Genomic DNA, 27,073 nt, shown 5'->3' with positions numbered 1-27,073 from the left:
TGTATCATTATTTTAGCTCAACCTGAAATGACAAAATATTTAACATCAACTGCTTGCTTTTTTTCCCAGGAGAAATAAAATTTCTAAAACCAACACAAACAAGGTAGGGTGGTGAGAATATATTCACCAATGCAGTTGCTACTGAGATGACTCTCTACATCCCTCACTGCAAATGAAAGTCAACTTGAAATAGTAATTCAGAAAAAAACAAATACCTGCCCTAAAAAAATTTCTCATTTTAAGTATCATCCACTCACAAAAATGAACTGAGATTATGCGTTTTGTTTTACATACCATTCTCATTCCTCTTTGAAAGGCCTTTTAGCTCTATTAGCACAGATTACCTACATGCCCCAATCACAGAGCATAAAGAAACTGCGCAGACATTATTTCCACAGGAGTTCCCATGCCAAAGAGGAAAAAAAAAAAAAAAAATCTACTTATTTCGGAGTTAATTAACATAAATCACATGGCATTGAACTTTGACTTAAAAGTTTGAAGAAAATACTGTTATCTTGCAAATTGTTTAACAGCAAGATATGCCATAATTGCTCTGAGGTAAATCTCAGAGAAATTGAAGATGACATCTAAATCACAAGCCTGGGAAACAGGGCACGTACCATCCACAGACACACAGCAGGGATAGGTTTAACAGGAAAGGTAAGTTATTTCCTTGAGCTCAGAGACTACGTTAAACTGCAGCTGCAGTCACTAATACTGTCACTAATATTAGATTCTCTCAAGATTTCAAAGAACCTAGGGTCTGATCCCGAAATCAGAAGTTCCAATTAACCAGTTTAAAGTCAGGTGCAGTTTCTTTGTTGGAGGGAGAGTCTCTTTAAAGGGCTGCTCTCACAGACTCAGTACCTGCAGGAGATTATCCAGCCAAGCCCCACCAAACTGTTTTCACAAGCTGATTTATAAAGGTGAATGCAGGAACTGTTTCAAAGACAAAATGTGATGAATGTCACATAAGACCTTAGAATGGATTGTTTCTGTTCCTTTGGGGTTTTTTTTTTTAATTACTTAAGGAAAAAGAAAGATGAAAAAGCTTGCCCTAACAAAATCAAAAATTCTTAGCTATATCTATTTGAGAAGCTTTAATGACACAAACATTATACAGAAATGTAACAAGTATATTTTAACTAGACCATAATAAAGTGGTTGTACTCTAAGAAAAAAAAAAACTTAAGTCAGTACATTTAAAAAGAAGAAAAAAACCCACATATCTGAGATTTAGGTCCAGCTACGCAGTCTAGAATAGCAGCTTTGATGTCAATAACAACACTATTTTACACCATCCACACAAAAAAGTAGAAAAGTAGAATCATAGAATCATAGAATCATAGAATGGCTAGAGTTGGAAAGGACCTTAAAGATCATCTAGTTCCAACCCCCCTGCCATGGGCAGGGACACCTCTCACTAGAGCAGGTTGCTTAAAGCCCCATCCAGCCTGGCCTTGAACACTTCCAGGGATGGGGCATCCACAACTTCCCTGGGCAACCTGTTCCAGTGCCTCACCACCCTCACTGTAAAGAATTTCTTCCTTATATCTAATCTAAATCTCTTCTCTTCCAATTTAAAACCATTGCCCCTTGTCCTGTCACCACTCTTCCTGACAAAGAGTCCCTCTTCAGCTCTTCTGTAGGCTCCCTTCAGGTATTGATAGGCTGTTATAAGGTCTCCCCGGAGCCTTCTCTTCTCCAGGCTGAACAACCCCAGCTCTCTCAGTCTGTCTTCATAGGAGAGGTGCTCCATCCCTCTGATCATCCTCGTGGCCCTCCGCTGGACCCGTTCCAACAGGTCCATGTCCTTTCTGTGTTGAGGACTCCAAAGCTGGACACAGTACTCCAGGAGGGGTCTCACGAGCGCAAGTACTTTAAAGACCTGCCCCAGGGACATACTGTGCTGTGGAACAAGTACAGCAGCACACATTTACAGCAAAGATTCTGACAGTAGAATCATAGAATGGTTTGGGTTGGAAGGGACCTTAAAGACCATTCAGTTCCAACCCCCGATGCCATGGGCAGGGACACCTCCCACCAGACCAGGCTGCTCAAAGCCACATCCAACCTGGTCTTGAACACTTCCAGTAACGTCAAAGTAATAGACCACATTTCATGGCCCTGTTCTCCATCAGTTTGAGTACGAAATACTTACCCGATGGGTGAAGGATAATGATTCTGAGGTGACAAAGTATCTACGTCTGAGTCAGCCAACGTTTCCTCCAAAGGCAGCGGAGAGAAACGCATTACAATTCACCTGGCTGATTTTAGACACTTATTTTCAAGTGAATCACTAACTAGAATCTCTTATTTCTCTCTGCTGGCTATAGGTACAAAGGTTACGCTTAATCTCTCAGGTGCATACACTGGCAATGCAGATATGTGAAGTTAATGAAATGAATCCCTCTTGCAACAATTAATTAGCCATAAATGAACAGGAAGATAAGATTTACGCCTGGGTAACACCACAAAAATGACAATATCTACTGAGAGTTACAACAGAAGTTCCTGCCATCGATGAGAGGTTTGCCACCCAGGAGGGACATGCACTTCAACAAGACCCATCCTGTATCCAGGGGATGCTGTAATGAGAATGAGCAAGGTTCAGATGTACATTTTTCTGAAACCCAAAGGCAGTGAAAAGTCTTCACCAACAGACCTAGAAAGTCTCGGAACCAGAACTGCCCCAGTATTTTTACAGCTCTTATCCAACTCCAGGGGGTTAAAATATTCTGGGTAACAGAAGGATTCAGAAAGGAAAACACACTAAACCTTTCTCTTTATCCAATGGAAAGATTGAGCTCAGTTTTGCACTTACACAGAGCACATTTCTGTTGGAATTCACAGCCAAATCCATTGAGCTGGGGATATTTTTATTACTGAAAACAGCATAGGCCTTTAAAGTAAATCTCTCACTTGGTTGATATCAATCTGAAACAACTGAGATCATTTACTCCTGTAGTGGGTAAAACACTGAATCATTCGATCAACATGAGATGTAAGTGCTCTAAGTCAAGAGGGGAGGGGTCACAGAGCTAGTCCCTGTCAGTGCAGAACCATTCAAGGATACCACCAAACCCACAAGATACCATATCATCATGCATCACCTGTATGTTATGGCCCTGCTGGAAAGCAGAAAGATTTCATGAAGCCTCTTCACTCCCTCGAAGTTGAGTCCAAAGAACAGAAATGCTTCCAGAATGCAGCCCAACTCTCAGATTATCCACTAATTGAAAAAAAAAAAAAATAATCTTCCCACAGAATATACTTATATAACTCATTTGCAGCTGATGATGTTGAGGACAAGTTAACAAGACAAAAAGATAAGCAAAGGGCAGCTTTAGAAAAAATGCGAGATTCTACAATTTCCACTAACCTGCCTTACAAGTGTAACGTCAACGAATATTAAGTACAGCTGCTACTTAAAATGGTAAGATAAACTTCTCAGTCGCTGAGCATCCCTCTCCAGCACTGCTTGTAGTGTTAAGAAGCAAGACTTACACAATTGCACTGACCAGGGATCTATCACCCTCGTCCGTCTTAATTTGGTCAAATGTTGCTGAAACGGGCCAAGGAGCAAAGGGGTAATAGTGATGCAGAAGTTTTGTAAAAATAAAATGTTGTGTAAAGAAAAGAGCTTTAAATCAGCTTTGATCCAGTTCCCTTGCCAAATCAAAGCAGGCGAGACTAGAGCTGGAGCTTCTGGACAAGAGAAAAGTAGGACTCAAATACCAAGAAAAATAAGCGCATTGGATAACTTGTTCAATGGTTTTGTAACTGAATGCTTACATAGACAACAATTACCCATTAATACTCAAACATGTCTCGGGTCCCTGAGAACTAGTATTCAAATATGTTTTGAAAGAAATGCAAACCTCATGATCTGAGGTTTAAAATTTTATCTCAGTATTAAGGATTACAATGAGATCTTCTCAGAAAGTTGATTATCCCATTTATCTGCTGCAAAGTTTCTTTCATCTTTCTCTAAAACATGTGCTGATGGCCATAACACAAGACAATACCTCAAGTTAACGTTGAGTTTAAAAATTCCTAAATTCATTTTAAATATAACTTATGAAATACGTTTGTATTTCACAAACTTAAATCAGTAACTGATGGTCGGTGGTTTTCTTCCCCCCTATACAAGCAGGCTATTGCCCAGCTCTCCTCTTTCACAATTCTTATACTGTTTTTCTTAAATAACCAATTCTGGCCGCTGCTATAGACAAAATACTGAAATACATGAACAAGAGACTCAATATTGGTTTGTCATAACAAGCCATAAATTCCTCCTGATTAAACGCTTTGTTTACATTTTTAAAAAGCTATTTTCTTGCTACTTCTGAAAAAAAGTAAAGTATTTATATTAGCATGATACTAACTTGAAACTACTAATGATGCCACACATATCTACACGTTACGCTACTTGTCTTGCTCAACCCACATTCCAGGTTTTTCCAGAGATTAGCGAGTCCATCTGGCTACAGTGTTTTCAGTTTTACTTGCTTTCGAACTATTCACACTGCTATAACAATTAAGCAAATAAAGAAACATAACGGCATTTTTGGCAAAAATCAAAATTAATTTGCTACATGTGAGGATTGCGTTTGGGGTTTTGTTTGTTTGGTTTTTTTAACTAGTCTTATACTATTACAGTAACATCAGACACTTAAAAGGTCCATAAGCTTTATGCATCACAATACATTTTCCTTTTAAACAGGAAAAAGATAACACTTTCACCTCAAATGTCCTCCTTGGCCACATTGTAGTGCCTGTCCACTTTTGCCACATGTAGAGAGGCACAAGCAGGTACACGGTGTGGGCTATCCCCCAAAAGGTTGTCAGACAACAAAAACTTCATCCTACCAGCCAGCCCTGCAAAGTAATTTCTGAAAATGTAAAAATACATTTGATAATTGCTAATCCGAATTTTCACTGTTACTTGAAAAATCAGCAAACCACCTTAAAACGTTTTTTGGGGATGGGGGGGTTCACAGGCAGGAGGGGAAGAAAAAAAATCTACAGTTCAGCACTCCTTACAACAGATACTCGAGAATAAATCTAACAAATATAGATAGGAGAAATAGCTCAATTACCTTGTTATCACACGGATAGAGGGATAGGCTCGGAAATAATCACATGGTGATGCAGAAATCAACAGTCAGGCCACAAAACTGCTACCTCACAAAACTCTTCAATGGATGAGAAAGAGGAAGGGGAAGTTAAGAGATTTTTACCTACTACCTCTGGAAATAATCAGGATTCAGGGAATATAGGACTGAGTTTTACACAACCATTAAAGAACCACGTACAATATGTGTGGTCCTTCTGTAATCCAAAAACACAGTATTGGCACTTTTGAATAGAGTTCTGAATAGACTTCGGATGTGATTAGATACATTTGCACCAAACAGTCTTTCAAAAGGAAGTTCTGATTTACTAGTCCACTGTGTTGAAATGTTTGAAAAAGAAAACTGTAAGTGTTTGAATATAATCATCATAAATCTGTGACGATATAAGGATAAATCAGTCCAGATGGCAGCGTGATAACATTTTGTGTTTCTGATCTATGAAAAGATGTATAAAGTTCACCCTCAAACATACATAAAAGCTTGGCTGAAATCTATGATGATAAATGCTGGACTCAAAACTGAAATTAAAAAAAATAGAATCTCAAATAAGTTTTAATAACAGATACACACATTATGGTTTCAGTATATTTTGTCCATCTATCATGTTAAGATTTACGATAAATTAGCATCTATAATGGTATACTTTTGGAGTTTTTATATTATTAAGCACACCTTAATCTTAATTTTGTTTGTACCTAAGGATAAAATGGAATCAAATGCATGCCCAAAGGCTTTCATCAAAGCATACTTTTAGGAAATAAATAGGATAATAGCAAATACACACGACTCCCTCCCAAAATTCCGTCGTTTTAGATAAACAACAAATAGAATTTTAGTCTTAATACTACAGCTTTCAATGGGGCTACTTCCTTCAGGCAAGGACTACAAGATTAAGGTGTAGATTAACACCAGCATTTTCCAGACATTTCTAAGTGGTAATCCCTTTCCCATTCGAAGCCTCACTTTTATGATACATACAACTATTGAGGGTAGTCATATAGCTTTCAATAGGCCAATTCTTCCAGAAAGACCCAGCAAAATCATGAAGATGATCAACAACTGGAGCCCAAAATATCAGCATTCAAAGAACCAGGCTTAAAAGTGTCAACAAATTAAAAAAGAGATTTAAATAGTGAAAATAAACAACAACAATATCATCTGAAAAACCTCAGATTGACTACCCTGAGAAAACGAAATTGGAAAATACCTTATTGTTTTAAAAATTCACAGTGAAATATTAATGTTTGGATGATTAATAAATTACAAATTAAGCTAATACTACTGAGGCGATACAGGTTTGAAAATACTTCTGCAGAAATACAACCTACTTACCTTTATAAGCATAAGCAATCACAGTTCTTCAATTTCTGCATCCCGATTTTTACACCGGTTATTCATTTACACTCTAGCATCAAATCTTTGAAGACCTGGTGACTTCTCTCCCCCTACGGTAATACACCATTACACGCTAGGCAGCACTATAATCTGGATACTGTAATCAGTGTATCTATACCGAAAACCTTCAGAACAGGGATTTGTACAGAGACCGAGTACTCTCTATAAAGGCCAATACTGAATTCTTAGGGAAAGCCCCTACTTGGTTTTCTTCCCAACAGACCTGAAGTTTCACCTCAGTTTATGACTAGACAACTGTGTTTTATTGCTATAGATAAACCTCACCTCCACAATCATCTTTTATTCCTTTTTAAGCTACTATAATTTTTGGCTTCCACAGTACCTTGTGGCAAACAGTTTATGAATTCAACAATTTAATTACGCACTGTTAAAAAACTACTTCCTTGTGTTCATTTTAAGCCTGCCATCTGATAATTTAATTAGGTGCCCCTAGTTTTTGTTAATGAAAAGGGGAAATAATTGCTCCCATTCACTTTCTCCACATTGCTCTTAATTCTAGATTTCTATCACATTCCCCTCCCAGTTGTCTCTTTCCAGGCTTTAGCACCTTGCCAATTTAGCTTCTCCTTGTACAGAATCGATTCAATTCTTTTTTAATTCTAGAATATTGTTTTTATAACAGGGTGAGCCCAACAACAGAACTACTAGTCACACTGTTTTCCTCATATGCTCTCAATTCTTTCAAAATCTAATCACTTTTTGACGACTCCTAAGCTTTGAGAGGTATCCACCACGAATCTTGGAGCTCTTTTTCTATGAAAATAAACAGCACAGAGTTCATGCACATGACTTCGGGTTTATCAGCAATGGATCTCACCTATTTTATCACCCACTCAATTCTGTGAAATCCTTGGGTGGCTCCACACAATCAGTGTTTGATTTCAGTCCTCTAAATAACCTTCTCAAGCTTTCTCACTTGTCCAAAATCCCTGGTAGATCTCGCAAGTAACTTTGCTCTAGTGGGAAAACAAACTATTCCTACCCTTAATGCCTCATCTTTTATTTAGCTGATATATTGTAAGAGGATCTCTTCTTTATATCCCACAACATTTTATAAAGCTACTGAGACACTGAAGCTACTAAAAAGCCACTAGATAATTTACTTAAAAGACTAAAACTACTGGGGTTTCACCAAATTCTATGCCAATGTTGCCATTACTTACTTCTTAGCAATAAGAGAGAATCTGAAAATAAGCAGTTTCACAGCTCTGTTTTAGACAGGATGTTCAACAGAAATTATAAACAGTTTTGCGTTGAAACAATGTGCAGTATCGACATTTAACTGATAATCATTCTTCCAAGAAATCTTATTTTCCATCAACAGCCATAGTCATTAAATAAATCCTTATTTTGTGCTATATGTGGAAGAAGTAATAATAAACTTCATTGACTACTGTTTGAATAAAATAAGTAGCAATACTTGAAAATAATAAATATTTCTGCTCTTCACATTTTTTTATTCAAAGCAGACAAAAAGAGGCTACGTATCATGAATACGGGATGCAAAAAAAGGGTAATCAACTCTCACATGACAACTGAATTTTGTGTTAAGCCATGAATGATCTAAATTGAAGTTACATAAACAGAAAACTAATGCCACTGGCAACCAGCCCCATTCTGTAACGTTCTATTTGAGACTCACTGGTTAAAGAAAGAGACGCTGAGCTTTGACAAAGAACGATATGGGAGATGACATCAACTTCTTTCGGCAAATGAGCTCAGCGTGCCAGCGAGCTGACAAATTAGCTTCTAAAAACCACTAACAGTAGCTTACAAAGTCACAGCTGTTATCCTGTTTTGAACAACAAAATGTTGATCTCAGTTGAAATGTCTAGTTTTACAGAAGATTTGTAAGTGGCCTGATTTTTTTCTGTTTTTAAACAAAGCAGTAAGTTATACTGAGAAAAGCACAAAGGACAGGCAATGACTGTGCTCTGATGACTCCACGGTGATGTTTAATAGACAGGATTAAGTATAACACTTGCTTATGTTCTGCACCCTCCTTAAATTTAAAAAAAATCCCTAGAGTTACAGGCTCACTAGCAACATAAATCTACAAATATGAAAGTACCATAGTCACAAGCAATTTCTTTTGCCAACTCAAGCTGCTCCCAGGATATTAACTATGATAGTGGGAAGAAATGCATCAGAAAACCTGGCAACAGAAAAGTTGTAGGAGATTCCATTAAGGGAGTTAAATAAGTTGAAAGATGCTAATACTCTACTAAATAAATATTCTACAATGTTGACTAGTGGACGAAATAATAAAAAAAAAAATCTTAATATTACTTAGCATTTCAACTATTTTAGTAGTGTTAAGTGTTCACTTTTATCATAGAATCATAGAATGGTTCGGGTTGGAAGGGATCTTCAAGGTCATCAAACTCCAACCCCCCTGCCATAGGCAGGGACACCTCCCACTAGACCAGGTTGCTCAAAGCCCCATCCAGCCTGGCCTTGAACTCCTCCAGGGATGGGGCATCCACAGCTTCTCTGGGCAACCTCTTCCAGTGTCTCACCACCCTCATAGTGAAAAATTTCTTCCTGGTATCTAATCGGAATCTCCCCTTTTTCAATTTAAAACCATTATCCCTCTTCCTATCACTACACTCCCTGATAAAGAGTCCCCCCCTCATCTCTCCTGGAGCCCCTCTAGGGACTGAAAGGGGCTCGAAGGTCTCCCCAGAGCCTTCTCTTCTCCAGGCTGAACCCCCCCAGCTCCCTCAGCCTGTCCTCAACAGCAGAGGGGCTCCAGCCCTCAGATCATCTTCGTGGCCTCCTTTGGACTCACTCCAACAGGTCCATGTCCTTCTGATGTTGGTAAAATATAAGGCAGTCTTCTCTATTTCTCAGTTATAGGGGACTAAAAACTCTATTGAACACAACAGAGACAAACTCAGTCTTAGAGTTGATATTCCTATGACCTTCCATCATTGGTCATACCTCAAATGTTGAACAACTCTCAAGTAACATAAATTAACCTTATTAGAGTTGTTTAAAAAAAAAAAAAAAAGAAAAGAAAAAACCAAAACTATCATTCCCATTTTACAGATGACAAAGCGAACACCAGAAAAACTTACATGACTTCCTGAAGGTTCAAAGAGAGGTCTGTGGTCCAGCCCGTAGCTAAACTCACCTCTCAAGCACCAGACTACAGTCCGTTACCAGTATAGCATTTTGTCTGCTTTTTTTCACAGCTCTTTTACTTCCATAAAATTGCAATAACTTCAGCATAATTACTCCTGATTTATGGTAAATTAAATGAATAATCAAGCCAAGACATGCATGCAAAGTTCAAGCGACCAGCCCAAAGCCGACACAAAACACTGATCAAAGCTTGGACTGAAATGTCTATGTTTAGATATCTAATAAAGACCTTTATTTAATAATGCTACATAAGGACTGTTTCTATCATCACCTTTTTTTTTTTCATATTTAAATAAAGTAGAGATAGTATGATAACGAACTAAGTAAGACTACAGGCATGTTAAGAGCTGATCACAACCATGTATAATGAAACCATTTGGTCTCCGTGAAGCCACCCGCTGGAATCTATAAAAAGTTATTTATGTTCTTGATCATAAAAGTGGACACGCTGAGTTCCAATTTTATGTTTGGAAAACATATAGAATGAGGCTCATCTATGTATAGATGAGATAAAGAAATACCATACTAGATCAGAACAACGCTCCATCTAAGCATGCTCCCTTCCTCTGAAAACGGACCAGGGACTCCAAAAGAATCAATATACCAGAACTTAATTATTCAGTAACTAACCAGTTATTATTCTTACCCTTATCTTAAAAAAGTTGTCTTACACAATAAGCATAAGGATTAAAGACGAAAGTCTAAAAAGAAATACCCCTTTAAGTGTAACCCTGGAATTTTTTATCTATACATGCAGTCATACTACTGAGTGCTGTAAATTACTACTACCCCGTGGGTCTGGTTATGACAGAACTCTTGTCTCCTTCACTGCAGAGGTGAGATTTGTTAGGAAGAAGGATCAAGGCCAGGTAGTAAAGAAGCTTTTCTTCCAGCTCAAGATCAAAACCGCTCAGTATTTTTGTGGGAAGCCAGACCCTGTTCTGCCTCTGAAATACTGAGAACAATTATTTTAGGAAGTGATCAGTGCTTATCCATTCCTTGTTTAAACCATATTTGATCTGTAAAAGTTTATATATCCATCATTGAAAAATAAATGAGCTCTTTAAACTTATCAAGGTGCATAGATAAAGCTAAGCAATTTCACAGAAAGTACATCTTAGCTGTGTACTGTACTGACTGAGAAGTTTGGGGGTTAATTTGTCTGTTTTTTTTTTTCTAATTTTATTCTTTGTACCTCCATCAAATTATACATCACATACAGAGAATATTTCTCCCAAGAGTACTGTGAAGAAAAAAAATAATTAATATTTGTTAAATATTCTCATAGTGTGACATGTGCCACAAAAGAGCACATGAAAGTTAGTAATTCTTCTTTATAGTAGGGTTTGAATACTGTGCAGGAAAGATGGCAGTCAGCCATCCAATGAGCAATGAGAGATAAAAAGAAAATCACTGAATAACTAACTCTGAAGTGAGCAGTATTTGTTCAGTGCAAAGAATGAGTCAGGAGTTCTAGAGAGGAAAAAAAAAATGCCATCAATTAACACTGTATTATAATGTACCACACACAATGGGGCTGTGCTAAGGATCACTGCAAACTTTATTTCTAGCATTTCCATGCTAGTTTCATCAACTTATTCTTCCACTGTAGAGTTTAAATAAACTTTTTTAGCAGAGTAACACAGATTGAATGGGGGGGGGGGAAGAAAAAAGTTGGGAGTAGATCTGTTTGTATGTTCTTCAGATTTCACCTCTAAATTAATAGGCAATCTTGTGGAAATTCTTTACTATTTTAGTTGCGTATCTGTCAGATGTCCAATCTAGGAAGAGTTACTAATGAGAGCTGAAAGGAAAGCACTCAAAGAATTAATGTTCTATAAAATTCATGAATTCTAAAAAAGTGTCTGGGCATAATAATGTCATGTAATGAATGTCTGACTCTTTCAGTTTATTTCAGTTATTCAAAAGGAAAAATAAGCTTGAATTACTGTAGCTCCTATACACAGATAAAACAGATATTTTCTACCCACATCAGAAAATGAGAAGATTGAATTGCATTCAGTTATGAATTGGATTTGTTCTTCAATTAAAAGAGAAGAAAAATAAATCATACTGAAGCTAAATGACAAACCAAATGCTATTCCATTGTAATTTTGTCCAAAAGACAACTAAATTTGTTATTTCTTCAACTCTTTGATCATTATGTTTAGCTTGTAAAGATGCCACTTACTACTGCAAATACTCCATTTCTGAACAGACTGGTATCATTTTCCCTGAAACTGAAATATAAACATTCTGCTGCAGAGCTGCTTCAAACCCACAATGGGCAAAACTGGCCTTAAAAAGCAAGAAAACATTTAGATTTTCATAAAAAATAAAAATAATAAAAAAACTTTGAAGAAAGGACAATTACAAGTTTCACAGAATGAGCAGGATAAAGATGGCCAAGGAAAAATGCACACTCTGCCTTATTCTCAAAGGCCAACAGTTATTGAAGTTTCTTTTTAACAGAATAAAAGATATACTCCACCTACAGAACGGCATAACATGTGAGAATTAAACGTTAGCTCATTTTACACTTTACAGAGAATACAATTATTTCTGAGGGCCCCAACCTTTAAAGCCTACACCATGAGAACAAACTCCGGCTCACGAGAAGTCCTGCTTCCTGTAGCATTGGGGATTTTGCCAAAGCAGCAAACTGCCCTAAACACTGTTTGATTTTACAAAAAAGATCTGTACGTCCCCCACTGGTTCTCCAAAGAGATGAACAAGACTGGCTACAAGGACCTGCTTTGGCAGCACCATTACAGAGAAAGAAATCCAGAGGAGCTGAAGGTCACAGAGAACGTCACTGTAATAACTGACATCATCTAATGGATTTTGGTACAAAGTGTTATAGGAATTAACCTGTAATGTAGATCCCACACTGCTAAAATCATAGAATCACAGAATGGTTAGAGTTGGAAGGGACCTTAAAGATCATCTAGTTCCAACCCCCTGCACCATGGGCAGGAACACCTCCCACCAGACCAGGTTGCTCAAAGCCCCATCCAGCCTGGCCTTGAACACCTCCAGGGATGGGGCAGCCACAACTTCCCTGGGCAACCTGTTCCAGTGTCTCATCACCCTCACAGGAAAGAATTTCTTCCTAATATCTAATCTAAATCTCCCCTCTTCCAGTTTAAAACCATTACCCCTCGTCCTATCGCTCCACTCCCTGATCAAGAGTCCCTCCCCATCTCTCCTGTGGGCCCCCTTTGGGTATTGGAAAAATACAGCTTGCTTTAAAACACCAAGCTTTTAAAGTACAAAGAAATTTTATTATTCTATGCAAATTTTAACCAATTAACATCCTCTTTGATATGCAAGTATGTGAAACAGAGATTTGTTTGATTCTTGAACTAATTATTGGACAGAGTGATAACCTTGAGTCCGAGGTCTTTTCAGGTCAGAACAACTGAAAAACACCACTCCAGAAGAACAATGGTCTCGGGAAAGGAAATTAGAAAATACTGGAGAACACTATTTATTTTTCTAACTGGATTAATTTTTGACTACATTGCTGAATTTTCCAACAAAACTGGTTTTCAAGTGCTCCTGTCCCAACATACTCCAATGCCAATCACAAACATACTCCTATTCCAATCACTAACAAGGAACTTGACCATACAGTTCCAAAAGTGATTTGGGTACTAAGTGCACGTTCATTGCTCTGTCCTCATACACGCTGTAATCAGCAGACCATACCCAGGAGTCTCTATGCCATCCACTATCATCTTTTTCTGCCAAAATGCAGAATTTCATCCTGCTCAGCACCTTTGACACCTCACCAGTACATTCTGGCAGAGCCAGAAGCTGCATTCCCTCTTGGAATGGAAACATTAACAAATTCACTTTGATTATAGGCTGGGTCTCCAAGTAAAAATCGCCCTGTTCACCCAACCGTCAATTTTCCACAGAGCTAATTGGTTTGGGTGCCTCCTAGACATTTCCCTCATGGAGCTAACGAGTAGACACAGTGGTGTATCTTCTTAAATGATTATTTTTCCATCTAAACAGAACAGCAATAAATGGTTAAAGTAATAAAATATCTAAGTATTAAAAAAAATAATGCATTCACTGTCTTATTTACACAGAACATTTCCTCAAAGCTTGCATTATTTATCTTAGAAGTTACAGGTCTGGATTCTGGCATCCAAACCACAAGACCTCTCTCAAAAACCAGCCCTCCTTCCTCACATTTGGGGTTGGAAGGTCAGAGGAGGAGGAGGTATGACTGGAAGGAATTACTATAATTAATTTTTATATTTGTTTTCTTAATTATTGCTATTCAGTTATTAAGCAGTCTATTACTCAGAGCATGACAAAAGAATATCTTAAAAAGAATTGAGACTTGCTTATCCAAACATCGGTGGATGAACCATCTATAAATACTGCCTGCTTTCTCCTGTAGAGGTGAAAAATCAGCCACCCAACTCCCCAGCGCAGAACACGTTGCGTGTTGGAAAATTAAAACAAGCATTTCCCATCCTCTTCCCAACCTCACTTAAGTTTGATTCGCCTCTATTATTCTTTAGGCAGACCTATAGGGGCTATTTTAAGTGCTATGCAGAGACAGCCCAATTTACTCCAAACGAGCTCAATGCCGCACTGAACACAGGCAGGCTGCTCCCAGTATCTGAACTGGCTGATTCAGAACAAACTGGGTTTCACATTGCCTGGGAGGTCGGAGGGGAGTTTTCTCCTACGTGTGTTGTCACCATGAGAAGGGGTGTATGGTTTTTGTTCTTCATCCTGTTTCAGTTTCTTCATTTCTCCTCCCCTTCATTATTCCTTCTCTACAAAATAGGAGCCATACTGTTAAAATAGAAACTCATTAAAACACAACAAGATTTTCTTTCTAACTCTCCTCCTTCCAATTTTATTCCTTCCATTCCCGTCTCATCCTCTTTTCAACTCTCTTTCTCATGAATGATCTTTAGATCTCTTCTCCAACAAAAAACCACAATACATTTTTAATTACAAGGCAAAGCTTAGACTGTTGACAAGCTGTGGAAAAGAAATAGATCCAGGTACTAAATACTTTAAAGAAAGAAAAAAGGATGTGGAGAGAGAAATGGGAAAAAGAATGGAACTACCTCATTTTACTATTTTTTTTTTTCTAAAAGAATATTATTTACAGGACTTAGAATCTCAAACTTACGTAAACATCATGAACAGCACAGAAATATTTCAACTTGCATTCACTGCATAAGGAAATCATACGGGGTTGGGCTTTTTTCCCAAAAAATATAGAGAAGCAACAGTGATGATAGATCAGGCATCTCGCTCAGGTTCAGGCGGATAACAAGACCAGCCAATTGTGCACAACAACTAACACTCCTCATACTAGAATATGGGGAGAAAGTTAATAATAAAATTAAAACCAACTACTCTCCCTTCTCCATGAAATTCTTCAAATCACTCATTTTTATTACACTTCATTATATGGGGTTTTTCCCCTCCCTCTTTTTCATACTTTTATGAAATGGCTAGCTGCATATATTTAATTGTATACTCCTCAGGGCAGTGACTATTTCCTTAATTGTCTGTAAAGTCCACTGCTATAAACAACAGGACTATGCAATGTGAAGTAATAAAAAATCAGTAACGTTTTGTTGAGAAACAGTCACGCATTAATTATGCAAGATATTCTAGAAAATAGAAAAATAGGGGAAAAAACATGTCGTTATGAATCTATAACTTAAAAGCATCGCTACCCAATGAATGGTTTATGATATTCCATTTCAGTATTATATTTAATTTCTCCTGGGGTATTTAAAAAACATCTGTTCTGAAAGTTACCGAATGGGTATTGTTTACTCAGAAATTCTACAGGGTACAACCCCCTTCTCTACTGTCAGTTAAACATACAATATTTTAAATACACGTTATGGAGCCAATTGTTGAAGCAGGCACTTAGAATGCAAAGAATATTCCACACATTAAAATACACATGAAAAATACCGTCCAGAAATTATAACATAAATCAAATACAGATTCTAAATTCAGTATTTAATAACTCCGCAATTTAAAAAAAAACATTTCGTTTTTATTACTTACTGAACTAATTTCATGTCTTAAATCTACATTGCTGCAGACTTATACAAGCACAGAAGCTACTGAAACTGGTATAATTTTAAAACCAGAAGCCAATTTTTATTGCCGAACTATGCCCCTGAAAATGGGGTTTAATATGAACACACTGACACCAAATCAGAAGAGCGTGAATACTCTGCTTTAATATTTTTTAAAATCTGTTCTCTAATCTCGACTGAGGTTTGAAAGTAGCAAGCCTGTATTTTTCCAGAGTAAATGTTGTGCAAAAGCTTTACAAACAGATCTAAATCTGCAATTGCCATTACTAAAATAAATGAAAAATCTATAAGCAGCAGCGAAACTGGCATGCAAATAAAAGAACTGTCAAGACATATATTGCCTAAAAATAAGCTTACAATAACTATTTTAAAGACTGTGTGTGGTCTTACCCATATATTTTGGCAAGATGCACTTTCTCCGACCACAGCTAGATTCATCCAAAAGCAGTGGCACTGGAGAGTCTCTGTCTCACCTGTCAAACTTGAAGAACGTTGTTCAGCAGACCACCATGAGTCCATGGATAGGATCCACAGCACTCCAGCAGCTGTTCTTGATAAGTGTTCTCTAACTATAGAGGCAAACGCTTCAGAATGTTCTGTAAGAGGATCACCCTCGATATACGTGCATTTAAAAACAAACAGAAAGAAGAATCTATCTAGAACAAGACTTTCAGGACATTTATGGCAGAGCAGCATCAGCGACTTCATACGTATCCCTCTCTCATATTTGGAAACACTCACTGAAGATTCAGGACTATTAAATTCGCCTTAGAAGTTATCTAAGTTTATTTACCTCTCACACATTATTACACTCTTCAAATTGCAGGCAATCAAATAAAACAACTAGAACCCTTAAATCTTCATATAACCTAGGCAGATGAACTTTCTTCTTCTCAGTTCCATTCCCACACGTGACACGGAAAATATTTTCACACCAACCTACAAAAGATGAAGTGGGAAGGAGAGGCGAAAGGCTGCTTGGCTACAGTAAAGGTAAGGTTCAGTGAAAATGGGATGAAGCAAAAAAAGCTGCCAGTTTTAAAACTAAATAAGAGGATATTTTAACGACCAGAAAAATCTAAGGAGAGAGCTTATCTGAATTCTGCCCATAGAAAATAACTTTGACTGCTATTAAAAAGCATATAATCGTTAATTTCCAGAGCAATGTGAATATTTTCTAAAAATAGCTCACTGCTTTTAACTACTGAGATCTGCTCTGGTTTAACTACTGGTAGCTTTGTACCCTAGAAGCAAGAAAGGCTCTAGAGAGATTACTTTCACTTTTCCCTAGATATATTTAGTGTACTAACTAGCATAGTTAGGATATTATTTTTCTTTGGTTTTGTCAGTAGCATGTTTGAAATAAATTTTATTAAGTGGTAGTGTATGTAACATTGCATTGTGGGTAGCAGTTTCCTGCCTTAACCTAGCCACATCCTCAGCTGTTATATGAGACAAGTTTCCCATATTTTCTGCAAGTTGACTTTAAAAAAAAAAAAAAAAAAAAGAAAAAAGAAAAAAAAAAACACAGACAGGAGAAAATAGCTAGAAGGTTAGGATGATCTTAAACACCATATATTGACTGTTTACAATGCGTGCACCTAATCAAAAGGGCTTTTTTTCCTCAATTACTGTACAGTCTACAAGGCATTTGAGGAACACAAGAACAGTAACACTTGTCAGAAAAAAAATGTCTAAGCAGCAAAAATGACCGAGATGAGACACATCTGACCATTAAGATGTATCCCTTTATTCAAAGCCTGATCAGGGGTTAGATTATTTCACTGGAGAATATCGTTTCTATTCTATGAAGAAGTGAGAGAGCTGGCAACTCGAGGTGAATGAAAATAATTTATTACTACTTGCTATTATATGGTGTACTCACTGGTTAACAGAAGATGACCACCCTTTTAATTTTAAATAACAGTTCAGTTTAAGGTTTAATTTGATTTTCAGTAGCCTGATTCCACTGTACAGAAATCAGACAACATTTGTTGGTACTAGAAACCTAACAGTGTTTCCAACCCCCCCCCCCCCAATATTCTTAGTGGTCCCAGGCACTGTCTACTTCAAACCATATCTTATTTAGAAAAAGGTTATAAGGCAGAGAACAGAAAGTCATCATAAAAAGGCAGCAGTAAAACTCAGATGTTCAATGCTATTCCTTGCAGACACCAAGAAGTAGCATTTTAAAATATAGACTGCTAAAATAATCTGGCTGTTACAATATTTTTTTTAATTAACAGGCAGTTTTAGCCTTTGCTTGAACAGAGAAGTATATATGTGATATCAGCATACTTGAAGCTGTTGCAGAGATGTTGGAAATCAGAAGTCTATAAGATACCCAAGTCTAGGAACAGAAGGTCCATAAAATGTGCAAATATTTTAAATCAAACTGTATTTTAAATATATTAGCTAAGAGCCATCAGAAAACATAGTACTAACCTGCTAAAAATTATAATTTATTTAAGTTATGAAAAACACAGCCAAGGAGAGAAGTTTTACTCCTTAAAAAAAAAAAAAAAAAAGATGTTGCTCTAGTGGAAACAGATGCATTAATAACAACTACAATTAATACCTGCCTCTGAGGAGGCTGCAGTAGGAATTTCTGTATTTTAAAAGTCAGTGTCTTCTTATAGCATATATTGTAAAATATAAGTGCAATATAGAAATATAAAGTGCCATTTAACGAGTTTGTCATCATACTGCTTTAAGCAAAAGATGTATATCTCGGTAGCTGTAGCATAGAAACAAACATTTAAGTACAAATAAACTTTCAGCAGGGTCTCATACTGTTTATATGCTGTATGAACTTTGAGTGACATAAGGGAAAATGTTTGGAAATAAAGCATGGCTTAAAAGTTTCAAAACACATTTCAGAAAAAGTGAAAGATGTAATTATCTTTTAGTGTTGCATTACAACTGACTTTAAGTAAGATTTCATTTGTCGTCAAAGATCAAGCTCGTAGTTTACCAGAGAAATTCCTCAGCATAATACTTCCTTTGTAAGTGTAATTGTGACTTAAAGCATCCCCTATGGAACACATACGTTAACTTTGATTTTTGTAGATCCACCTTTTAAACAAAAGGCTGTCGAGCGCAAGTCAGGCATCAAGACACTGGTTTATACAGCGGATTTTCAGGATTCATGCATCTGCTTCGTTAGAAGCGCAAACCACGATGAGAGAAGCCATCAGTTTCACAGGTATCAGGTCTGCATAAAGTTTAGCTTTATAACATCTCTGTATTAAAAAACTAGCACTTTTTTCAGGGACACTTTCTGCAAACTACATCTAGATTGCTCAGTTAAGCTGTTTGTTTTTCTGCTTTTATTGGATTTTGCCTTACTACACGAAGGCTTCGCTGTAGCGGTCTTGATCTTGACAGCACAGGTGAAGAAGTATGTACAGTAAAAAAAAAAAGTAATCTTATAAAGATATCATATCAAAACACAGTAACAAACTCAGAGAATAACTCTGCATACACAAGTGAAAGCCTAAAAAAGCCATTCCAGAGAAAGCCTGAGGACAGTATTTCAATGCAGTAAATTTTAAAATTCAGACTTCTTTAGGAAGTTCAGTATCCTAATATTAAAGATGTGACCAAGAATATATTCTGGAGTTTCAAAAAAATCAAACAGCTACACTCATATGAATGAAAACAAGTATTTAAGATCAAGACATGAGTTCTATATTATATAGAAATAATGAATCTACCTACCATCAAATAAAAGTTGATAAATATCTTCAATGCATAACTGTAGTTGAAGAAACATTGTGCCTACAATTAAGAGTTCTACAAGTAACAGAGGCAGCAGCCTCCGAGAGCTTTTGCTGCATCAAAAGTTGATTAAAACTGTAATGCACACAAACATATTTTGTTTATATGGAAAAAAATTACCATTCTCTTCATCATTTTTATACTCTTAACTTTTTTCCATTGATGTTATTAACCATACTGTGAAAATACAAAGAAATAAAAGCAATCCATCATTAGGAGAATTAAATATCATCCTCCCTAACTTCTATATGAGATGGGCGATTTGCAGAATCCTCCTTTTTCATTTTATGGCAGAATTCTATAACTCTGGCAATATCTAGTAACTTTCAAAGTATTAAATTAAGAACAATGCCATTTACCTTACAATAAATATTATGGAAGTAGTTTTTATGAAGAGGGTTTTATGTTGCTTTGATAACTATGTATAAAAATCAAAACACTATCTGTAATTTTTACTGAAATCTCCCTTCCCGTTTTCTCTCCATCCCCACAAAACAGAGAACCTGCTCTCCACCCACACCTCCAGCTACTCATCTCACATCACCCCTGGCCAGTTTCTTACTGGGAAAACTGAGGATAAAGAAGAAAATATAAAAGGAGGGATGGCAGCTTCAAAGAGATATGTTTTATTTTACAAATAAAAGTTGAACAATATCTAGAAAATGTTTTACACAGTTCTTCTGCTCCCAAAAATATAAATGACCAAAAAAAAAAAAAATTGAAAAATCACTCAGCTAAAACTAGAAAATCCAGTGCATCTGTCATACAATCAGGCTAATAAGAAAAGTTCTAGACGTAATGTCCAAAGAGGCAAAAAATAAGATACTTTCTCAAAGATGTTTCCAATTTTGTTCTGAATCTGAGTGAGCAAATCAAGACTACTAATACACACTGTCTGTGCACATTATTCCTTACTACACACAGCATTTTGCAATTTATTTCAAAGCCTCTATTATAAACAAAAAAATACTGCTTTTGTTAACCCACTCCGTCCTGGTACAGTAAAGGCTTATATTACACAATCAAAGTCAAAGTTACAATATGTTAAGTATATAAAAAATACTACACACACATGCACACAGATGATATTAAGTATTTAAATCTTACATATGCATCAAATTTATGTTTCATTTTAAAACTAAGTGTTAACATTAACTGGTGAATAAAGTTATTTATAGTCTCCCCAAAAGCCTACGACTGTTCTATTTCTCTTAAACACTGAAACTATAAGCAGCAATTAATGTAAGCGCAATCAAAACCTCCCAGCTCTCACAGCTCATTCTCTTATGCAACGTCTACATTAAATCCCAGCAATACCGGTATTCAAAAGCATCACTTAGACCGCAGTACACAACCAGTAAGGATATCCAAATGACATATTTTGCCCCAAATAGAAAAGAAACATAATTGCCCTTAATTTGCATTACATAAAACTGCCAAGTAGTTTTGAAGGCATGTAAAGCAAGGCAGACATGATTTAAGATTTGCAAAGGAATCCCCAGACTAACACTTCTGTGACAGCCAATTACAGTTAAAAAACACAAGCCCAAGGAGCAGCCTGCTACTAGACCTTCCGAAAGGTAAAGTTTCGCACAATGAGTTACAGATTCACAAGTAAAGGAAGACAAGGAGAAAAAGTAAAACAGAAGGAATCCAGCCACCCAGCAAATATGAAGCAGACCCAAGATCGTGATACAATCCAAAGATGTAAATTATTGTAAATCATCACTGTTGTTCAGAATTTCACACAGCCACTTGTGCCAATTTTGCTCACTTTTCCACAGACACAATAATGAAGTGGGGAGAGGAAAGGGGGGGTAAACAAAAAGAAAAAAAAAAAAAAAAGGAGGGGGGAAGAAGAGTGGGGGGAACCTGAACTGAGAGTACAAATAAAGTTCTGCTGTCCATATGCTTTAACTGTACAGAAGTTTGGGCTCTTACAGCATTTTGTACTCTCTCCAAATCCTCATGAGTCACAAAAATTAAAAAGCTATATCCTTCTGGATGCCAGGAAGGGCCTTACCACGGGCCTTTTGTCAAAATATATTTAAAAAAAAAAAAAAAAAGGGAAAAAAAAAAAAAGAAAAGGGAAAAAAAAAAAGGGAGAGAGAAAGAAAAAGCCACAGTGTAGGCAGTCCTACTTGGAGTCCTCTGATGTCACAGCCACATGACTCGCTCGCTCCAGTAACAGTGCTTGCAAAAAAAAGGAGTTTTAAAGCTTTTGCTTTTTTGGATTGTGTGAATGCTTCATTCGCCTCACAAACAACCACAGAACCACAAGTGCGGTGCAAACTTTCTCCAGGAGGACAGCAAAGGCGGCTCTGGTTTTTAAATGGTTAATCTCCGCAGGTCACTACCAGCCACTGAGACCAACAGAGTCAGTAAGTGCTCTCTAACCACAGTCTATGCAGTAATAGTAGGTCCTTCAAATATTTGCTCATTCTCTTTTTTTTTTGTTTTGTTGCCTTGCTTTTCACATGTTACCAGTGCTACACGATTTTTTGACAGGGAAAAAACCAACTGTAGAGTCTATGCAATCCAGGAACACTGTAAAACTAAAACAGGGTTTGGCTATGGTTTGTGTTTTCAGTTTGAGGATCCAAGAAGTATTTACACCAGAAGGTGAAAGCTCTGCGTGAAGCGAGAGGGACTATGGCATCAAACAGCCTGTTCAGCTCAGTGACACCATGTCAGCAAAACTTCTTTTGGGGTAAGTCCTGCAATATTTGAGCTTCTGTTTGCCGTTGTCGGGAGTTTTCTTACTTTTCGCAATGCTGGGTATAGTTATCTAAGCAAAAAAGTTGCCGAATGGGATGTCAGGGTGGTAAGATAGCGTACCTGGTTTGGGGAAGGGGAGGGGGGGGGAAGTCACCGTAAATAACTTCTGCAGATTTCTGAGCAAAGTTGTTAGCTGACAAGCTGAGGAAAATGAAGTCGGTGGCTCAGTTCCTTAGTGTTTGACAGCAGGTGTGCTCGGCTGTCACCTGGGGCAAGGTGGAGCTACACCGATTCGGAAGAGTCTGATGGGATCTAGTGTAAAGTCTAATACTACCTTAGGGAAAAAGATTAAATATTTAGTGAGTTAATCAACAACAGCACAGAATATCTTATTAAGAACTCTGCTGTAAAGCTTAACACTTTTAGATGTATCCACTATGACTAGTTAATGAAAGATATAGTAAGAGACTTCAATTATTTGATATAAAACTGCTTATTCTCTAAACCTGATGAAAATGAGAAGTGTGCAGCATATAGCAGCCTATCCTACCCAGAACTGCCCTATCATTCTTCCAGAAATCTTATTTTTAAGCAGATATATCAGATGAAGTTATCAGTGTAAATCTGCAGTTCTCTAGTCTTTTGTTGCCCTCATTTCACAGCAAAGCATGTTCGATAATGTATTCCTGTGTAAAAGCAAATTCTGCTCATTACACTTATTATGAACAAGGCAAAACATTCATGCATAAAAATATTAAGCTATGAAATAAAAAATACATGATTTAACATGCTGATGAATTTAAGCTTTAATTGAAACTGGGATTTAAAAAACTCTGTAGAAGGGCAGTGCCAAATATTTACTTCAATATTCTAAACTGTAAACACAGATTCCTTTAAGAAAATCACATATGTATACTGAGGTAATTATTTATATGCACTGCATACATACATGCCCATAAAAATCATAAATACGCTATAAAATTGCACCTCTATCTTTGCTTACTTTGAAAAGGTTCTTCCTCTCAGATGCAGTCTTAAAATCAGTACAGAACACCTCACAGAATATTAAATAAAACCGAATATCTGCAAGTAAAATACAGTTATGTTTTAAATCGTGTTGGAAAAAGCTGTATTCTAGTCATCCTTGATGAGTAGTTAGATGTATATTCAAATTTTTTTTCTAAGTATCTTTCACTGAGATAGATCAGGAAATCTCACTGAAAATTCTGACAGATCAAGAAAAAAAAATTCTGAAAACTTACAAGAGTTTCTTAATGGTGTCCATCATGTTGAAACTATGTTGGGACCGTAGCTAAACCTATTTCTTTTCCTCCCCTGCCCCCCTTCTAAGAAAAACAACAATGCTGGAACCATTTCCAGTATATACATCCCGATTAAGCTCGTATTGTAATGAACTGGTGACTGGAGTTCCTTTCACCCCTCCTACTTCACACGCTTTGACTGGTTCCCAGTTAAGCACATGAATAAGCTCTAAGACCGTGTGTAGGAAAAGAAATGAAGAACAGCTTCTTCCAGGAGAGAGACCAATTTAATTTCTGATCTATAGATAGCAGAGGAGATAAGATAACCTGTGGCTGGCCGTGGAGCTAGAACACGCCGATCGCTGAGCTGAAACACTAACCCAAAACTGCAGCTTTTCCACTGAAACTGCTGTCTTAATGAAGCCCAGCAGAAGCGTGGCCAGACCACATTATCCCAGTGTTTACAACAGGAAATACAGTTTACATGTATAGGGACTTTCTTTTGCTTTTACTTCCAAAAAAGATTAGAAGAAATTTAGTTGGCTAAAATTATCAAAACACGGAGTGCTGACTGCTTAATTCATCTACTTTTGATCATTCCTCCAGCGAGCGAGGAGTATTTTAAAGTGAATAATACTTTTCCCCAAACTTCACAAAATAGGGTTGGGTGCACAAATTTCACTTTGGACAGAAAGAATGGATGTAAGGAACTACAAAACCTCATCAACTTTATCAATACGTAAGCGATATATCATAAGCTATAAACAAAACTAGAAAAAACACCTTTATAAAAAGGAGACAGAGTATATTTTTAAAAAGAACAAAAGCCAGAAGAGTTACTCCTGAATTTGCCGTTCCCTCCCAATGGTGCAGCCGTACGTCAGAACGCACCATCTATTCCTCCTTTCTGTACTGTCTGTGTCTCCTTCTGCTCCCATGTCCACCTTATTCCTTTCAGGACTGTTGAATTCAAGAATTAACTGATGAAACATAATGACGAGTCGTAACGGGGAAGGAGAGCAGCGCTGTGATGATTAACTCGCATGGTCGCTAACCTATGCCACTAACCAGACTGCTGAAAATTCTTCTTTCACTTATTTTTGCCTACGTGTTTCTGACTTCATATGAAAGGGAAAAACAAGAGTAGTGAAGAGGAAGGATCCTTTCCTAATTAATGTGAACATACACATTCCTCTAAAATTTTGTAGACTTGAATTAAGTAGATACTATGTTTCACATCCAGAGTATTTCCACCTTAAGCTAATTATACACAGGTTTTGACTGCATCACGCCTCTGTAAACCTTCTTAAGATTTTAAATGTACATGTATTCATTTCAACCAGCAAAGGATATTATATTCATATCCATATCGTATAAAGAAAAAAAAATGCTTAAAATTAACACCGCACAAAAAAAACCCCCAGCATATTTATTAGAAAATTTGGTAAACATTGTTTACACAAATTATTTCAGAGAATGAAATGCTTTTGAAATACCTCCCACAACAGTTACAATTAAAAAAAAAAAAAAGGCATTTTTAAATATGTTCTGTGCATCTTCAAAGGAGGATTTCACTGAAGAAAGAAAATCAGATCAGAATTTGGCTGATTATTTAATCAGTTATTTCACGTGTAATTTCTGGAAGCTGATCCAAATAGACAGACTTGGTAAACCTAAATGAAAATCTTCAAGTTAACAACAAAAAATTTACTCTGCTTTTATTGAAATATTCTGCATTACCTTCTCATCTATTCTTCAAAAAACCAAACTTTTTGTAGATTTCAATTCTCAAGTTCTTTGCTATTTGGTAAGGGAACCTTGTTTTTTATTTTAATTAAGATATTGATAAGAGAGAAAAAGATCCTTTTTGATTATCTATGTATATAAAGCGGATATTTTCCGTATGTTCCAGCTCTGTTTAACATACTCATATCATTGTAAATGCTAAGCCAAATCTCGGGAATCACTACCCTTTGCATAAAATATAATTTAAAGTACCAGGACTTTAAAAAAAAAAAATAATACTGAAAACTATGCAAGGATGACTATTCTCATGTGCATTAAGAAAGCTGCAAGCTTCTCACGGAGGCTTTTGGTACACGGAACCCCTAAACCATGCAGAATTGCACTACACCACTTATAGGATTCTTGGGCAGCAAAATGCACTGATCTGTTTAATTATCTGTCTCAAATGAACTATTAATAGCCAATATTGTTTAAATCAAGCACACTGATGTAAAATTCGCAAAGATCAAAAATGTTCCAGTTTGTTAGAGGCACATCGAAATATCAGATGGTTAAATAAACTGGCGAGAGGAAAAAAAAAAAACCCTAACTCATTAGGGGCACTAAGATTTTATCAAACATACAGGATTAATCTCTATTGAATAGAACCATTCACAAATCAAAACTTACTCCACTTCAATACTTTCATGCAGTGCTAATCAATTACAACCTTTTCTAGTTATTCGAAATCCATGTGCTTTTAATTTTATTCACTGGTGGTCTAAAATATAATATTCAGGCCAAGCTAAGTCATTCTGTATTGCAACTTTGCTTTTTTTCAATAAATATTCATCTAGAGGTTTTCTTAGAGAGAACTGCTCATATGAAGACTGTGGTAATATTTTTATACTGTACCTCCTTGTTGAAGCAAAAGGTTAGGGGTTACCTAAATACCTCAACTGTATATACAAAAAAAGGAAAAGGTAAGTATTCACATGAAAAATCCAAAGGGACTATATTATTTATTTTTGCATTTCCTATGATTAATGATGCACCAGTGCATACTTGAAAACTGAAGTCAAAATAGGGTAACACCTCAAATTCCTTTACAAACTGTACAAATATCAAACTTCCATGCTGTATTAACTACTCCAGCAGAAATATTTAAAGGCTCTGCCACCCCACATTAAGAGCATAACAATAATACTGAAATTCCTCCCAAGCCGTGTGATTTCTTGGTCACGGTCAGACTAAGATTAATCTTAAAATTGCACCTTATACCTGTATTTTTCCTGATTGCTTCTCAGAACACAGTTGTACTTGTTAGGAATAACAAGAAGCTCAGAGCAGCCTTAAGTAAATAATGAATATCTAATTCTGTATCCGTGTCAGTATAAAGGGAAAAATAAAGCAGTAAATATTTCTTGCAAGAGATGCTAAATGTGTAGTGCAGACAGTTCAAAAGAGCAAAGAGATATAGATAAAAACTGTGTTTAAGGACATGGCAGGCACCCGTCAATGGGTAGAATTAAGACAACTAAGAAGAAATACTTTCTAAAACTGGAAGTTAACACAAGAAGCTGAAAATGCAAGCAAAATTTGGCATTCTTTTCTGCCCGAGTCCAGCAGAGGGAAGGGAGGAATTCTCCCGCGCCTGCCAGGCTGCAGAGGTGCTGAGCGCCCGCATTTCTCCTGCCCGGCTCCTCCAGCTGTCAGTGCCGGGCACCTCCTGGAAATTAAACCCCCGGTACGTCTGACTCTATGTACCTAATAAAATCAACATTGT

The 27,073-nt window shown here is 36.7% G+C and overlaps 2 protein-coding genes across 2 annotated transcripts in view; one reads left to right on the top strand and one right to left on the bottom strand.

Moving 5' to 3' along the window:
• Positions 1 to 27,073, bottom strand: part of SUPT3H (SPT3 homolog, SAGA and STAGA complex component) — a 266,177-nt gene that overhangs the window by 200,649 nt on the left and 38,455 nt on the right. The window lies entirely within an intron of this gene.
• Positions 21,825 to 27,073, top strand: part of RUNX2 (RUNX family transcription factor 2) — a 155,987-nt gene continuing 150,738 nt past the window's right edge. Inside the window, exons 1-2 of the mRNA XM_074154128.1 lie at positions 21,825 to 21,963; positions 22,173 to 22,292. Of these exons, the coding sequence (XP_074010229.1) occupies positions 22,235 to 22,292 (58 nt within the window). The 5' untranslated portion in view covers positions 21,825 to 21,963; positions 22,173 to 22,234. The remainder of the gene's footprint in view (positions 21,964 to 22,172; positions 22,293 to 27,073) is intronic.

The sequence above is a fragment of the Numenius arquata genome, chromosome 9 (genome assembly GCF_964106895.1).
Source record: "Numenius arquata chromosome 9, bNumArq3.hap1.1, whole genome shotgun sequence".
Lineage (NCBI taxonomy): Eukaryota > Metazoa > Chordata > Aves > Charadriiformes > Scolopacidae > Numenius > Numenius arquata.
This window is presented reverse-complemented; position numbering and strand designations above follow the sequence as displayed.